This window comes from Pleuronectes platessa, chromosome 3, assembly GCF_947347685.1.
Source record: "Pleuronectes platessa chromosome 3, fPlePla1.1, whole genome shotgun sequence".
Lineage (NCBI taxonomy): Eukaryota > Metazoa > Chordata > Actinopteri > Pleuronectiformes > Pleuronectidae > Pleuronectes > Pleuronectes platessa.
Genome location: NC_070628.1, coordinates 20766509 through 20784516, shown reverse-complemented (window position 1 = coordinate 20784516; position 18008 = coordinate 20766509). Strand labels below are relative to the sequence as shown.

At 47.2% G+C, this 18008-nt stretch overlaps 1 protein-coding gene and 1 pseudogene across 1 annotated transcript in view; both read left to right on the top strand.

The window, feature by feature from the left end:
- The window catches only part of LOC128431074 (complement C3), a 43546-nt gene extending 36088 nt beyond the window's left edge, over window positions 1-7458 (top strand). Inside the window, exons 32-43 of the mRNA XM_053417296.1 lie at window positions 93-248; window positions 341-403; window positions 533-614; window positions 789-837; window positions 930-1020; window positions 1126-1215; window positions 1305-1407; window positions 1588-1677; window positions 2213-2305; window positions 2441-2528; window positions 6959-7099; window positions 7207-7458. Of these exons, the coding sequence (XP_053273271.1) occupies window positions 93-248; window positions 341-403; window positions 533-614; window positions 789-837; window positions 930-1020; window positions 1126-1215; window positions 1305-1407; window positions 1588-1677; window positions 2213-2305; window positions 2441-2528; window positions 6959-7099; window positions 7207-7348 (1188 nt within the window). The 3' untranslated portion in view covers window positions 7349-7458. The remainder of the gene's footprint in view (window positions 1-92; window positions 249-340; window positions 404-532; window positions 615-788; window positions 838-929; window positions 1021-1125; window positions 1216-1304; window positions 1408-1587; window positions 1678-2212; window positions 2306-2440; window positions 2529-6958; window positions 7100-7206) is intronic.
- A 751-nt stretch (window positions 7459-8209) lies between these two features.
- The window catches only part of LOC128431194 (complement C3-like), a 34920-nt pseudogene continuing 25121 nt past the window's right edge, over window positions 8210-18008 (top strand).

Below are 18008 nucleotides of genomic sequence, written 5' to 3'. Positions count from 1 at the left end.
TTATGTTGTGTAAGTGAATTTGGTCCTATGAACAATATCTTTGGTTTTTAAAAGTGTTATTTTTTTTCCCCTCGCTCTTTCTTTATCTCCAGGCTACCATCATAGTGTACCAGGCTGTAGCAGAGTACTGGGCCAGTGCTAAAGAACCAGAGTACGATCTGAATGTGGATATCTCGTTGCCGGGCAGGGTAAAGCCTGAAAAGTTTAACTTCAACCGGGAAAACAGCTATACCACAAGAACATCTAAAGTGAGTTCACACTCTCACAAACTTGCATGTTGCTTTTCTTTTTGTTTCCTCTGCTGATCCAGTGTGTACTTGTGTGTATTTTATATACTCAGATCAATGATATAAACCAGGATGTGAAAGTGACTGCCACAGGATCAGGAGAAGCAACAGTGACAGTAAGTAAAATGTTTGTTTTGTTCTTCGCGCTATCATCTGCTGTGTATCTGTTCATATTGATCCCAGATCCGACCAGATACATTTTTAACCTAGTGTCAACAAAAGCTAATTTATATTCTGTGTGACAGATGGTGTCGCTATATTATGCTCTACCTAAAGAGAAGGAGAGCGACTGTCAGAAGTTCAACATGTCGGTGAAGCTCATCCCAGGTAATTTGCCTGTCTCTTCATTTTTATTTGTTGTGATCATTTGTCATTTTCTCTGTTTGTCTCCTTGTATGCGTCTATTTTGTTTGTGTAACTGCACACTGTGTTCTTCCTGCTGAGTCCCCATCATTCTGCCATGAGAGGATTTAATGCTTGTGTGTTATCTTGCTTTTCCAGACAAAATGGATGCAGATGAGATGATATTCAAGCTGAAAATGGAGGTTTTGTAAGTACAATAATGAAACAATACTGACTGAAGTGTTTTTCATATTAGTTTAACTGTCTCGTTTCATTGAACATTGTGGATTTCCTACACAGATATAAGGACAAGGAGCGAGATGCAAGCATGTCAATCTTGGATATTGGTTTGCTGACTGGCTTCACCGTCAACACTAATGACTTGGACCTAGTAAGTGCTGTTACAGATACACACATACACACATAGGGCCAATGTGAGAAAGGACATGTTTAAAGGTTTTGAAAGGTGACTGACACGATTTGTTTGTGTGTGAAGTTGTCTAAAGGACGTGCCCGCACTATTTCAAAATATGAGATGAACACTGTCCTGTCAGAAAGAGGCTCACTGATCATCTACCTGGACAAGGTGAGATGCAAGCCTTTCTGCCCCCTTTCCCCTTTTTCTCTAGATCTTGTTCGGTCTCTACATCACATTTGCTTTAAATTTCTCCGCAGGTTTCTCACACACGACCAGAGGAGATCACATTTAGGGTTCACCAGACGATGAAAGTGGGCGTGTTACAGCCATCCACTGTTTCTGTCTATGAATATTATGACCGTAAGCCTCAAACACACTTAGAAAGACACTCAGTAGAGTACTTACCTTCCCCAAGGCCTAACAGTCGCCATAATTCAATCAAGCTGCACCAAATTGCAAACACTCCAAAAAATATCCTATTAAGTGTTTAATGTTGATTTGCACTGATGTATGCCACTTTATATTTATTTTCCATTGCAGAGAGACATTGTGTGAAATTCTATCATCCAGAGAGGAAAGCTGGACAGCTACTGAGGCTCTGCAGAAATGATGAGTGCACATGTGCCGAAGGTAAACAGGGTGGTGTCTCTTTGAAGACAAAAGCCATTCATATATCCATCCAATATCTATACCCCTTATCCTTTGAGGGTCACGGGGGGATGCTGGAGCCAATCCCTGCTGACGTTGGGTGAAGGCAGGGTACACCTTGGATAAATCAGGGGCCAACATACAGAGACAACAACCGTTCACACTCACATTCACACCTATAATCTCCTGCTTAACTTTCGACGGTTGGAGGAAGCCACAGTACAGAAGAAATCTCAAGCAAACACGGGGAGAACATGCAGAGACACGCTCAACACATGACACTAATGTAGTGCTTTCATCATCCTCCATTGTCTGTTACCTGCAGCCTTTTAGTATCTCACCTCATTCAATTTGGGTGAAGATTAAATGAGTTGGAAGGAGGTGGTCGTGGAAAGTGGCTCACAGTAAATCTCCAGAAGCTGATGTCTGTGGTCGATGCATCCATACACCAACACATGTTGTCAATAAATCAAGTCATCACTGGTGTATTTACTTTTTGCCTATTGTTTATTTCCAGAGAACTGCAGTATGCAGAAGAAGGGAAAGATCAGCAATGATCTGCGCACAGAAAAATCTTGTGAGACTACTCCTAACAGCAAAATAGATTTCGGTAAGATGCACAAAAAATGGTCTGCACTTGAGTTGAGATTTGTTTAAGACTCAACATATTGTGTGTTTGTGTAAGTGAGTGATTGTTAAATAATCAAATATGTGAGATAAGAATCTGCATCTTGTCTGTCCTCAGTGTACAAAGTGAGACTGGAGAACTTCACAGACGGTTTGTCTACTGACATTTACACAATGAGGGTATTGAAAGTGATCAAAGAAGGCAAGTATTTATCTCCTCTGTGAACCATCGAAAATTTAAATCACCTTGTTTTTTATTGAATATATTTCTAAGGCCGTTTTCACAGAAGGTTTGCACCAAGGCCCAAAACCAGGATATTGTCTTTTCGACATTGTTTGCATTGATCTGTTTTTTTGGTTTCTGATTTTTTGGTAACGTCCTGTCACCATCACCTATGTGGGCTGTCTGCCTATACTTCATTTTGATTAGTTTGTAGACAGACCTGTTGTCAGTTTGTCAGCTGGAGAAAATGAATGAACCAGTTGATTTCATTCATTTCATTGCCACAGTAATATCATTATGGTATTACTAGCAGCATTACAAACTTCAGGCACGATATTATTGGTACTAGAGACTCTAAGCATTCCTGCAAGCAGCTTGCACTTCTTTGTCTGTCCTCTTTTCTTTAATGCCGTCTCAACTTTGTCAAAAATGTTTGTGTAACCCACATGGAGGGTAGGTGCACACTGGACCAGTATAACCCAGATTCGTAGGGAGGAGTAATTAACAGGAATCAGACACCACAATGAACAAGCAGAACACAGAGTTAAGTTTAAATGAAAACAATTGTATTAACACACACAATATTTACAACATTGCCGTCATTCAGTTTAGTAAAATTAAAAATGTCTTTTGAAATGGGTGCACCCAGAAAATAAAAGTAATCCTCAAAAAATAGGATGTTCTGCTAGATTCAACTGTCCTTTGAGGTCCTTCCCCACAGTCCTACCACACTGACAGCAAGGTAGATGAATTCTGGAAGCGCTCCTCAATCCAGGTGCTCAACACGGGTGGCTCGCCATCTCCCTCGTCAGGGAGAGATTCCAATCCAACTCAAAGTTCAAGGGTATCCAGAAAACCCAGCCGGGAAAAGAAAAGAATAAACAGTGCTATAAGCTGCGCTCCAGGTCCTCTCAGTAGTTGATACACTTCTTATGGGCTCAAACATACTCCAACTTCTCTTTGTTCAGTATTATATCGAGTACCAGTAGCAGTAATATCGCTCCGTAATTCCAACTTCTCCAGTTCTCATCAGGCTCCGTCTGTCTCCCCACTCGACTGCACCTCTCTGACTCGAGTGAGGAGGCGGGACTTAGACCGTTTTACACCAATAACATGCAGTTATTTCACCTTGAACCAATAGGCTCACTTGCTGTCAAGTTTTTTGACCGGTAGAACACTTCCTGAGCAAAAAGGAAATGGCTTAATAATAATAAATTAAATACAGAAGAAAAACAGAATTGTTAATTAAATAAAAGGAATTCTCAGTAAGGAGGAAATATAAATACTATAAATGTAGTGATTTAAAATGGTTCAGAGATGACAGTTAATGTCAATTTGGTTCAACACGTATCAAGAATAAGACGGGACGGGAGGCTGAGATATCAGAAAAAAATACAATTTATTTAATAGATGCAAATGATTTAAAACAGACTGCTCAAACAGTAAAGTGACATGTGCAAAGGTTGGAAAGGCTGTCCTGGACTTGATATAAATGACAGCTTAAAACAGAGAGAAATTAGAGGCTCCAGACCAATTGTACAATGCTAAAATATCATGCATTAAAAACCAAACACCACATACTTTAAGAAAATCACTGCAAACGATATACAACAACAAAATGACAAAAGAGGGCCTCTACTTTATGGAGCCAATAATTCGCCACCATTCAAGTCACTACCACTGAATTTCACAGTCCCAGTCAACCATATATATTGCACCTTGCCATAAAACAAAAGAAAAAGAAAATAAAACAAAGAAACAAATAATCAAACCAAATAATCTAAATGAAATCTAAAGTGGGGAAAAACAGTGATCGTAACTATTTTGCTGGAGGCAGCCCTATAAAACAACCATGTTATAGTTAGGTCACACAATTTTAAACACATTTATAATATTTAAAAACACTTACAAACATAAAACACCTCCTTATCTCGTACCTTTAATTCATTAAAATAAGGCAGGGACAGCGTGCATCCACGGCGACGCCGACACTGTTGCACACACACGCACACAGACACAGCTTCACGCTGGGCTCTAAGGAGAAACTTCAGTTAATATTTGCGGACGCTTTCTTTGTGATCTCCGTTAACATTATATAACTTCCCGCAACTTACCGCGACAAACAATTTCGACCACACGTGCTGCGCTCGCGCTAACCTTCCGCACACACCCACAGGACCGGTAGTGGAGAGAGAGAGGGGGAGAGCTAAGTTGTCCCTAAATAAACTCTTCCGCCTCCCCGCAGCCTATAGGAGTCGCCGTCCTGTCAGGCCAATTAACACATCCAGAATGGAGAAAATCACACTGCTAAAAGTATAAAACTTTATTAAGAAGTGACCCGTTACATAAATAAGTGTTTTGGTAACAACTGGTTTTCCCAGAGGGTTACATTTGCCTTTGTGTTTTTTCCGTGGTCTGCATGTCTGACATCACAACCAACACATGAGGTGCTCTCTCATCTTGCTGTCTTACAAAATTAGCGCCTTCACCCGGCTGTCATGTTTTCATCACTGCTGATAAGAGCCTCGTAACCAGTGTCTACTGCTCAGTCATTTGCCCTGGAAGCAGGGGTTAATTTGTGCCGGATCCTGCCGGAATAGGATCTGGTTTTGGCCTGCCCGTGTTCCGGGACTTATTTGGGCTGATCCGGTACCTCTCGTATAGAAAAAAATATTAATACAGAGCTGCCAACTCTCACGTTTTCGGCGTGTGACACACATCCAATTTCTCACGTCCAGAAATATGTGATTTCTTACAAGTGGCCAATACGTCGATCGCGAAGGCAGTGTGGGCCGGCGCCGCCACGCCCCCCCCCCCCCCTGACAAGAGGTCCGCCGCGGATTCGCTACATCAGCCAGGGCGAGGGGTGGCGGCGGCAGCGGCTAAAGACACACTGCCGCTGACGTTTTGTAATAAATCTCTCATTTGATTTTTTTGTTTGCAACTTGTGTTTCTGCTTGCGCGGCTATATTTTGGTCACCCCCGACAACATTTTTTTGAAAAGTTGGCAGCTCTGTTAATATTAAAAAAATGTTAAAAAAAATGTATAAAATAAAACAAATATTCATATAATAATTTACAGAACAAATCCCATGAATTTCATGTTGTTTATTAAGATAAAACGACGTCATTTGAAAGACTCGGAGATCTGTTGTTGATGCACCCCGCTTCGCAGACAAAAACTTTTGAAATTTACAGCATCTGGGGAGCAAGCAGCAGAGAGGAACAAAGAGTTACCTGTTCAATGCAAATATGTCAAAAAGACAGTTGAATTTACTGTCCTTTTTCAAAAAGAAGGAAGAGTTGCATGACACTTCGAAACGAGTCAGAAAAGCCTCGACAAGCGGCAACAAGGGCAGTTGCAGCGGTCATGTTGACGAGCAAAACCGGCTGCAGCAGGAGACTAGCTCCGCAACCGCTAGCCAGCTTCTCCGACAGCTAGCCAAGCCAGGGCAGGAGGCCGGTACCGCGGCAGCAGCAGGTCAGGTTGCCCGCCAGCCGGAGCGGGAGCTAGCTACAGCGCCAGCAGTCACAGACACACGCAGTAAAACCCGAAACAGGGAGGAGGAGGAGAATCCGACATGGTCGTGATGTGGGGTGTTTTGGACAACTAAATATGGTGAGCTTACTGTCTATTAATAGGCCGCCGTGCCAATCTTTAAATAATAATAATGGAAGATTTGTGATTTATTGTAAGCTTTGAACTTTTATGTTTTACAAGTTAGATCTATGTTGAGAAATGAATTGCTGACTGTAAGTCCCACCTGTGTTGATGTGGGCATTTGCCTGTGCTGTGCAGTATAGCCTAAAATAATTGTAAATTATTGTCATAAAATTTATACCATGGATATTATTTGAAATTAAGGCTTGTAAGTCCCACAGCATTGTCAGTGGGCATTTGCATGTTTTTTTCAGCACCGTTTTCTGTATGCGTTCCGGGACCTGTGCCCGTCTCATCATCCCTGCGCTGTCATATGTACTTTGCGTTCCGGCACCTTGTCATTTACAAATTAAGCACTGCATGGAAGTGAATACAGATTGAATCCATTCCCATTGCATACAAAAGCCAGACATTAGTTAATATTAAGGTTCTTTTTGACCAGTTAAAAAAGGGGCTCTTTTTTTCTGCATTGTTGTTTCTGTAGGCAAACAGAACAATAATTGCCCATTTAAAGAAAGCCTATTTATTTAGATTTGTGCAGAGGGGCACATGAAAAGATTGATTTCTGTTTGCAAAGCAGAAAACTACCCCTAGCAGCAGGCTAACTTAGGTTGAATAGCCAGACGAAAAAACAGTGGGGGTACAGCCCAGGACCCGCATGTAGACCACTAAAATGTCTCACTATTCATTGATTTTCTACATCTCAATTCAATCCTAAAGCATCTTCTCTCATTTATTTCAATCGTAGGAAGTTTCGATGTGGGACCTGAGGGGAAAGAGCGCACATTCCTGAGTTATCCACACTGCAGGCAGTCTTTAAATCTGGGTGAAGACAAAATGTACCTCATCATGGGCACGTCAAAAGATATTCACAGAGACGAACAACATCAATTGTAAGTTTCTTTGTGTTAAAAAAAAACTGCAGCTCCCATGTTATCTACAGTTTCTGCACTTTTTCGACATCATATTTTCACATGGTATTTCACGCTGCTCTTTACAGGTATCAGTACGTGCTCGGGGAAAGAACCTGGATCGAGTATTGGCCCACAGATGCCGAGTGTCAAGGCAAGGAGCACAGACCAACATGTTTGGGCTTAGAGGATATGGTCCAGCAGTACGAGCTCTTTGGATGTCAGCAGTAGCGTAACACGAGAGAAAACTTTTTTTAAATCATTTTTATTTGCTGCTGTAACATGTGAACGATTTAAACCTTAGTACCTGCATTGTGTTGATTAAAATATATTGGTCTTAATCTCTTTGTCAGTGTCTTTTTTCAATCAAACTCTGTAATCTGCTGTGATGTGGAATTTAAGACAACTCGCACACTATGGATCATTTCATATTTGTAGAAGTAATAACAGACAGTTTTACTGTAACTGAAATGCCGTGCTTCTACTGACTAAATTGGTTAACAAGAAAATCTGGTCAACAAATACGATGGGATTTGATATAGCAGCCTCTCATAAAATGTAAATGAACATTAAATTAGGTGATTCAATTTTTGTATTACAACACGGGACCCTCCGGCATGGGACAGGGACTGGAGCTGGAGCTGGCACCGCGAGGACCTCAGATGCCGGAACACAGTGGACGTCAGCAAGGAGCCTCCGGCGCGGAGCAGGGACTAGAGAAGGGGCTGGAGCTGGCACCGCGAAGACCTCCGGCAAGGAGCAGGGACTGGAGCCGACGCCGCTCTGAGGACCTCTGACGTCGGAAAATGAGAGAAGTCAGCTGGGAGCCTCCGGTGCGGAGCAGGGACTGGGTGTGGCTGGGGCCCAGTCGGGGCTGGAGGTGCCTGATGCGCATGCTGCTGGAGAGAGAGGCTTCTGCTGTGGATGCGCCCTCTCCAACGTCCGCAGCCCGCCACAGGAAATCCCTTGAGTTTGCGGGGTACCCAAAAGACAGACACCAGACAATCAAAATAATAAACTCTTTTAAAAAATAAACTAACCTCTGCTGGGTCCATCTTTTGTGGTCGGTTCGTTCTGTCACGGTTTGAGGAAGGAGATGGACCCAGGATGCAGAGGTATTTAATATAAAAAGTCTTTTAAACGAGACAAAAACAAAACACTAACAAGTAACCACTGGCGACAAGGCGCACACAGAGGAAAGGAAATATAAGCAGGGGAAGCTGGACGAGACAGCAGGACAAGACAAACCATATATATACAACAACGTGTAGAAACGAGTAAGGAACCGACAAAGGGCAAAAGGAACACAGAGGCTTAAAAAGAGACACAGGGAAGAATGGGGTAAGTAGCCACAGGTGCAACACATGAGGACTGGGAAAGACAATCACCAAGACAGGAAGTGAAACACCCGAGAAGCTTGAACAAGACACAATGAAAGCGAGGCTACAAAATAAAACAGGAAACAGAAAACAAAGAGACAGAAATCCACAGACATAAATGACCGAACGTCAAAGTAAATAGGGAATTAAAAGATTCAGCCCGCGGACAGGTTCATGAAAAGCCTTAAAAAATAATCAATTCATTTTAGAATCAATCTAAAAGGAAACTGGGAGCCAACAGGTGTGATCTGATCATATCTCTTAGTTATTTTTAAAAGTCTGGCTGCTGAGCTTTAGTTGAATTGTAGAAACTACAGTCGTTTCAGGATTTTCAGATGAAGATCAGAGGAAAGCACAAGGTAATAAAAGCATGTATGATTGTTTCTGCTACTCTTATTTTTGGATCAAATTTTTGGCAATATTACTGAGATGTTAAAACACGATTGGATAACTTTAGTAATAGTTAACTTATAAGTTATCAAAACAAACAAAAAATGTAAAAAAAAAAAAAGCCTGGCTGGCCTTTTCCTCTGTCACCTCACTGGTTGATGGAGCTCCACTGTGAGTAGATCTGTCTTTGTTACGTCTGCTGGGGAGTTTATGTTTTCATCTCTGTCCTTTTGTTTTTCAGCAGGATAATGCAAATGCATACTGAGTGGATTTCCACAAAACTTTGTGGAACATTTGTCCATGGGCAACGGAAGAACCCATTCACTTTTAGAGGGGATCCATGCAGACACGGGAAAATCCAGAATCCACTTCCCCCAAATTTTTTTTTACATAGAGACATTTTTCCTTGTAGTAATAATAATAATATTAATGAATCTTATCTGTTTAGCGTTTTTGAAGGAACTCGGATAAATACATAACATCATTATACATTGAAGGCAGTTCTGAAGAGGTGAGTTTTGAATAGCGGTTTAAAAGTGGACAGGTCTGTGAAACCTGATAAATTAGGGGAGTTCCACAGGGAGGGGGCAGCTATTTAGGAGGTTCCGTCCCCCCAAGTCTAATGCTTGGTCCTCTGTGGAATGGAGAGGGTTTCAGAAGTGAACGAATTCAGTTCTTACACTGTCCAGTTTAGAGTTTCATAAGTCTAGGTTATGTTGTTTTTTAAATCATGTCAGAAAGGCTCGATTATGTCCTGAGTTTGCAGAGTGATGTGTTAGAAAGGACAAGCAAACGAAGTCCGGAGACATGATGAAATGTTTAACTTGTAATTTAGATAAATAAAAGCTTTAGCACAGACTCTGAGACAGTAGGTTGGTGCCTGAAAGCAAACAACAAAACTAGGACAGCACTCACAGCACACTGCTGCCAAGGTCCAAAAGTAACAACATTACATTACATTTCATCACATAGCATTTCAATGTTAAGGTAAAACACTAGTAATGGGGCCTCAACACTTTTACAAATGTAATCAGTAAACTGCTTTTATCCAAAGCAATTTACAATAAGTGCATTCAACCATGAGGATCAAACCAAGAACAGCAAGAACCATGCTAGTATAATTAGCTTTTATTTATTTATTTATATATGTTATCACCAGAGTTACCTCTCCTGGAACCGTCACCTTATCGTGGTGGAGAGGTTTGCGTGTCCCTGTGAACCTGAGGGCTGTGTTGTCTGGAGCCTTGTGCTCCTGGTAGGGTCTCTCATGGCAGAGTGGTCTCAGGTGAGGGGCCAGACTAAGAATGGTTCAAAAAGCCTCAATGAATATCGACGGAAGAGGAGATGTGACCCGGCCCGGAGGAAGCCCGGGGCCCCCGTCTGGAGCTAGGCCCAGACGGAGGGCTCGATGGCGAGCGCCTGGTGGCCGGGTTTGCCACGGAGCCCGGTCGGGCACAGCCCGAAGAAACTACGTGGCACCCCCCCTCTCTTCATCTCATGGGCCCACCACCTGTGGGAAGACCCGTTGGGGTCGGGTGCGCAGCCACATGGGTGGCAGCGAAGGTCAGGGGTCTCGACGGACCAGACCCGGGCGGCAGAAGCTGGCTCTGGGGACGTGGAACGTCACCTCGCTGTGGGGAAAGGAGCCGGAGCTTGTGAGGGAGGTGGAGCGCTACCAGTTAGATCTGGTGGGGCTTACCTCCACGCACAGTCTCGGCTCTGGTACCGTACTCCTGGATAAGGGTTGGACTCTATTCTTCTCCGGAGTTGCCAAGGGCGTGAGGCGCCGGGCGGGTGTGGGGATACTCATAAATCCCCGGCTGAGCGCCGTGGTGTTGGAGTTTACCCTGGTAGACGAGAGGGTCGCCTCCCTGCGCCTAAGGGTTGTAGGGGGGAAAACTCTGACTGTTGTTTGTGCGTATGCACCAAACAGCAGCTCAGAGTACTCGGCCTTCTTGGAGACCCTGAATGGAGTCCTGCATGGGGCTCCAGTAGGGGACTCCGTAGTTCTGCTGGGTGACTTCAACGCCCACGTGGGCAACGATGGAGATACCTGGAGAGGCGTGGTGGGGAGGAACGGCCTCCCTGATCTGAACCCGAGCGGTCGTTTGTTAGTGGACTTCAGTGCTAGTCATGGATTATCCATAACAAACACCATGTTCGAACATAAGGGTGCTCATAAGTGTACCTGGTACCAGAGTACCCTAGGCCGAAGATCAATGATCGATTTTGTGATCGTGTCATCTGATCTGAGGCCGCATGTTTTGGACACTCGGGTAAAGAGAGGGGCGGAACTGTCAACCGACCACCATCTGGTTGTGAGTTGGATCAGGGAATGGGGGAAATTTCCGGATAGACCTGGTAAGCCCAAACGAGTAGTGCGGGTGAACTGGGAACGTCTGGAGGAGGCCCCCGTCCTAGGTATCTTCAACTCACACCTCCGGCGGAGTTTTTCTGGCATTCCTGTGGAGGTTGGGGATATTGAGCCGGAGTGGGCAGTGTTCAAAGCCTCCATTGCTGAAGCTGCGGCGGCTAGCTGTGGCCTCAGGGTCTTAGGTTCCTCAAGGGGCGGTAACCCTCGGACACCGTGGTGGACACCGGTGGTCAGGGAAGCCGTCCGATTGAAGAAGGAGGCCTTCCGGGATATGATAGCCTGGAGGACTCCTGACTCGGTTGCAGGGTACCGACAGGCCCGAAGGGCTGCAGCTGCTGCCGTGTCGGAGGCTAAGCAGCGGGTGTGGGAGAAGTTCGGAGAGGTCATGGAGAAGGACTTTCGGTCGGCAAGTGTTTCTGGAAGACTATCCGGCACCTCAGGAGGGGGAAACGGGGAACCATCCAAGCTGTGTACAGCAAGGATGGGACTCTGTTGACCTCAACTGAGGAGGTCGTCGGACGTTGGAAGGAACACTTTGAGGAACTCCTGAATCCGAATAACACGCCCTCTATGTTGGAGGCAGAGCTCGAGGTTGATGGTGTTTCGTCGTCAATGTCCCTGGTGGAGGTCACTGAGGTAGTCAAACATCTCCGCAGTGGCAAAGCCCCAGGGATTGATGAGATCCAGCCAGAAATGCTAAAGGCTCTGGGTGTTGAGGGGCTGTCATGGTTGACACGCCTATTCAACATCGCGTGGGAGTCGGGTACAGTGCCAAAGGAGTGGCAAACCGGGGTGGTGGTTCCCCTGTTCAAAAAGGGGGACCAGAGAATGTGTACCAATTATCGGGGTATCACACTCCTCAGCCTCCCTGGTAAAGTCTACTCCAAGGTGCTGGAAAGGAGGGTTCGGCCGATCGTCGAACCTCAGATTGAAGAGGAACAATGCGGTTTTCGCCCCGGACGTGGAACTACGGACCAGCTCTTCACTCTCGCAAGGATCCTGGAGGGGGCCTGGGAGTATGCCCATCCGGTCCACTTGTGTTTTGTGGATCTGGAGAAGGCGTATGACCGGGTCCCCCGGGAGAAACTGTGGGAGGTGCTGCGGGAGTATGGGGTAAGGGGGTCTCTCCTCAGGGCCATCCAATCTCTGTACTCCCAAAGCAAGAGCTGTGTTCGGGTCCTCGGCAGCCAGTCAGTTTCGTTCTCAGTGGGTGCTGGTCTCCGCCAGGGCTGCGCCTTGTCACCAATCCTGTTTGTGATATACATGGACAGGATATCGAGGCGTAGTCGTGGTGGGGAGGGGTTGCAGTTCGGTGGTCTGAGGATCTCGTCACTGCTTTTTGCGGATGATGTGGTCCTCATTGGATCATCGGCTTGTGACCTTCAGCACTCACTGGATCGGCTGGCGGCCGAGTGTGAAGCGGCTGGGATGAGGATCAGCACCGCTAAATCTGAGGCCATGACTCTTAGCAGGAAACCGATGGATTGCTTACTCCGGGTAGGAAATGAGTCCTTAGCCCAAGTGAAGGAGTTCAAGTACCTCGGGGTCTTGTTCGCGAGTGAGGGTACTATGGAGCGTGAGATTGGCCGGAGAATCGGAGCAGCGGGGGCGGTATTGCGTTCGCTTTACCGCACCGTTGTAACGAAAAGAGAGCTGAGCCGCAAGGCAAAGCTCTCGATCTACCGGTCGATCTTCGTTCCTATCCTCACCTATGGTCATGAGGGCTGGGTGATGACCGAAAGGACGAGATCGCGGGTACAAGCGGCCGAGATGAGTTTTCTCAGAAGGGTGGCTGGCGTCTCCCTTAGGGATAGGGTGAGAAGCTCAGTCATCCGTGAGGGACTCGGATTAGAGCCGCTGCTCCTTTGCTTAAAAGGAGTCAGCTGAGGTGGTTCGGGCATCTGGTAAGGATGCCCACTGGGCGCCTCCCTTGGGAGGTGTTTCAGGCACGTCCAGTGGGGAGGAGACCTCGGGGAAGACCCAGGACTAGGTGGAGAGATTATATCTCAACACTGGCCTGGGAACGCCTCGGGATCCCCCCGTCAGAGCTGGTCAATGTGGCCCGGGAAAGGGAAGTCTGGGGCCCCCTGCTTGAGCTGCTCCCCCCGCGACCCGACCCCGGATAAGCGGATGACGATGAGATGAGAGATCACCAGAGTTGAGGATTATTATTAGACATTATCTTTTTAACCAAGGTGTAGTCGGAGGAGATATGTCTTTAGCCTGCCCTTGTCCTGATGTCAATGGTGAGTTCGTTCAACCATTTAGAAGCCAGGACAGCAAACAGTCGTGATTTTGTCGAGTATCTAGCTCGCAGTGCGGGAGCAGCAAGCTGATTGGCAGATGCAGAGTGGAGTGGACGAGTCGGGTTGTAAGGTTTAACCATGTCCAGGATGTAGACTGGGCCCGATCCGTTAGGGGCAGTCAGCACATTCATAGACATCAGCAGGGTTAGTTGTTAGTTGTCAAAGAAATCAGAGAGGAGACCTCATTGGATCTATAGTCTATGAAGCATCTTAGGATATTTCCTGCAGCTGTTTTAATATTTATATAATCATTATGAATTAAAATATAACTAATTCTAAACTTGGGCATATCAATGCATTTTCAGGAATTTATATGTATAGATATTTGAATCTACTTATTAAATAACATATATTTTTACTCGATCATACAAGACATGCCAAATTTAAATCCTGCTTTCAGTGACAAGCGCTCATCTTGGCCTGTGAGTAAACACATTTAAGTTGTCTTATTAACCTGAATATCTAATCGGACATAGTTAAATCCAAATAGTACAGCAAGCTATTTGTCAGACTAAGAAAGGAGTCTGCTTCAATGGTGGACCTTTGTCCTCTTTTCATGTTTTCCAAATCTGTCAAGATTTCATGGGTTCTTTTCTGACCCACACCACATCCCTCCACAAAATGTTGTGGTCATTTGTCCAGTAGTTTAGTATAATCCTGCCTACAAACAAACAATCACACAAACACATACATATGAAAACACAACCTCCTATAAGTAAAAAAAAAAAGAGAAGAGTGTCAGTTCATATGGATATGAGCCTAACTGCTGCACGTCTGGCCTTCGTGTGGCCTGGACAAAATAGATATGAGCCTAAAATAGCCCCCTTGTAAAATAGCAAAAGTGGCCGTGCTCTAGTTAAAATGTAATGCTGATGTAGACCTTTAGTGGCCCATATGGTAAATGGTGACTATGGCCCAAACACCACAAAACAAGTTCAGGTCACCTTTGGTTGACTTGCAGTATGGCTGTGGTTTAGTTGTGGCCCAGATCTAGCAAACAGGAGCAGATCGCTCCATTACCATTAGTCCTTGCTGTAGGTTGGCTAGATTAATCTGTGGCAGTATGACAGTGGTTTTTATTATCTTTGTCTTTTCCTCCTGCTCTGTAGGAAGCGCTGACGAACTCACCCATATCTCTGCAAGTCTGCCATCATTTTTTATTTTTTATTGAATGACTGCACTGTAAGATAAACCTCTGTCTCTCTTCCTGTCAGTTCATTTCAGGATGTTTGTAGTGACGCCCGGCATGGAGCCGGTGGAGAGGGACGAGCAAATTCAAAGCGAAGCTTCCATTTCCATTGAGTTTGTGGTATTGCATTTTAACTTAGCATTTAACAAAAAAAAGTTGAATTATAATCAGCTCAATGGCACATCATTTCCTAGCTTTCACAATCATCTCCAACGAATTCTTAGATTAAATTTTTTTTTTAAATACCTTCAGTGGACCTTGTTCCTCAGAGTAGAAGGAGGGCTGCCGTCCGTTCCTCACGAACTGTTCCATCCTGTTCGCCCTCCAGCCCCACACCTTCGCTTCTGAGGACGCCAGGGTGGCGTTCACCGTGAATCATCTGACGGGGCGCGCTCGGCTGTGGGGAACAGCCGAGTTGGAGCGTCGCACTCCAGCGTGCTCAGCAAAGTGTTCGGAGAAGCTTCCCGAGGTCCGGACGCTTCAGGAGGGCTTCTGGGTCTGAACCAAGGGTCTCGTTCAGTGGCCGATTGCTCCATCCACTTCCGCACCCAGGCTAGCTCCAGCGAGTGGAACCAGGCTGCCCAGTGCGATGCATTCCTGATGGGGCTCGCTGACTACATTAAGGACGAACTGATTTCGTACGAACTTCCCTCCACTCTCGACGGTAGCACCGAGCTGGCATCCCGCATCGACCGTTGCATTCAAGCGAGACAGCGGGAGAGACATCAGGGGCTCGCTGGACGACGCCAGCCCGCCCCGTCACCAGCGGCTTCAGGGGTATCGATCCATTCTGGCAGCTGGGCTTCAGGGGAGCCTGAACACTTGGAGGTGGGTCGGGCCAGTCTAACTCCAGAAGAGAGGAGGAGATGCCGCGAGGGTAACCTCTGCCTGTATTGTGGCCAAGCGGGACACTTTATTTCCAGATGTCCGCTAAAAGGTCGGGCTCACCAGGAAGGAAGGAGTTCCTGGTGAGTCATACATCTAGCTCCTCCTCCAGCCCAAGATCCCTTGACTTCTTGGAACTGTTACCCACCTGACAGCGCCTATACGGATGTTAATCTCCGGGAACCACCATGAAACACTCCAGTTTCACATCCTGCCCTCTCCTCGTCATCCTCTCCTTCTGGGGTCCCATGGCTCCGACGTCACAATCCACACCTTGATTGGACCACAGGGGCGATCCTGGGGTGGAGTTCTTCCTGTCACCAGGTCTGCCTCAAGCAAGCCGCCGCACCACGATCTTCTGCCGGGACCAGTTCTTCAACCGATGTGCTGGGGGTCCCGGCTGAGTATCTGGACTTCAGGGAGGTCTTCAGTAAGGCCAAGGCAACCTCCCTTCCCCCACATCGGCCCTATGACTGCGCATCAACCTCCAGCCCGGTGCCACGCCGCCCAGAGGACGCCTGTATTCCCTGTCCGTTCCTGAGAGGGGGGCGATCGAGACATACATCAATGACGGTCTAGCGGCGGGCATCATCCGCCCTTCCTCGTCTTCGGCTGGTGCCGGTTTCTTCTTCGTGGAGAATAAAGACAAGACACTCCGCCCCTGCATTGATTATCGTGGATTAAATGACATAACCATCAAGAACCGGTATCCCCTGCCTCTCATCTCCTCAGCTTTCGAGCTCCTAGAGGGGGCCACCATATTCACCAAGCTTGACCTGCGCAACGCCTATCACCTGGTCCGGATCCGCGAGGGGGACGAGTGGAAGACGGCGTTCAATACCCCCACCGGTCACTACGATTACCTGGTGATGCCCTTCGGCCTCACCAACGTACCTGCTGTCTTCCAGGCTCTGGTGAATGACGTACTCAGGGACATGCTCAACAGGGTCGTCTTCGTGTACCTTGATGACATTCTGATCTTCTCCCGCTCCAGAGAGGAACATGTGCATCAAGTCCAGAAGGTCCTCCAACGCCTCCTGGAGAACTCCCTGTTCGTCAAGGCCGAGAAGTGTGTGTTTCACGCCTCGTCTGTCTCCTTCCTGGGGTACGTCGTAGGGAGAGGGACCGTGGAGAAGGACTCAGCCAAGGTTTCTGTCGTCACCACTTGGCCCACCCCTGATTCCCGCAAGCAGCTTCAACGTTTCCTGGGCTTCGCCAACTTCTACCGGAGGTTCATCAGGGGCTACAGTTCGGTGGCGGCCCCCCTCACTGCTCTTACCTCCTCCAAGGTGCCATTTCTCTGGTCCACGGCCGCCAATGACTCTTTTCAGGCCCTAAAAACACGATTCACCTCGGCCCCCATCCTCCGAATGCCGGATCCTGAACGGCAGTTCGTGGTCGAGGTGGACGCTTCCATCTTGTCCAAGAGAGCAGCCTCTGACCAGAAGTTGCACCCCTGCGCCTTCTATTCCCGACGTTTGACCCAGCAGAGAGGAATTATGACATTGGGAACCGAGAGCTCCTCGCCGTCAAGTTGGCTTTGGAGGAGTAGCAACACTGGCTCGAGGGGACTAAACTGCTGTTTCTGGTATGGACGGACCACAAGAACCTGGAGTACCTCCAGTCCGCTAAGAGACTGAACTCCCGCCTGGCTCGATGGGCACTCTTCCTGACCCGCTTCAACTTTTCCCTCTCCTATCGACCGGGGTCCCGCAACGTCAAGCCCGACGCCCTGTCCCGTCGGTTCTTGGAAGAGGAGGGGGACAGGACCGACCCAGACACTATCCTGCCTTCGTCCCGTCTGGTGGCCACGCTCACCTGGGAGATAGAGGAGAAGGTCAGGGCCGCCACCCAAGACCAAGCTGGACCCAGTGCTTGCCCTCCCAACCGTCTGTTCGTCCCGCCTGACCTCCGGTCCGAGGTTCTACAATGGGCCCACAGCACTCAACTTACCTGTCATCCAGGGATCCAACGGACCAAGGACGTCGTTCAGCGCCGGTTCTGGTGGACGTCACTGGATGAGGACATTCGGGGTTTCGTCAATGCCTGTCCCACCTGCAACCAGCACAAGCCGGCTCACCATGCCCCTGCCGATCTTCTACATCCTCTTTCTGTGCCTCATCGTCCCTGGTCGCATATTTCTTTGGACTTTGTCCCCGGTCTACCACCATCCAGCGGCAACACTACTATCCTGACGGTGGTAGATCGGTTCAGCAAGATGGCACATTTCGTGCCCCTGCCCAAACTTCCATCTGCCAAGGAGACGGATAAACTACTCCTTCTCCACGTCATCCGTCTCCATGGCATCCCGGTGGACGTGGTCTCTGATCGGGGTCCCCAGTTCGCCTCAGTGTTCTGGAGGGAGTTC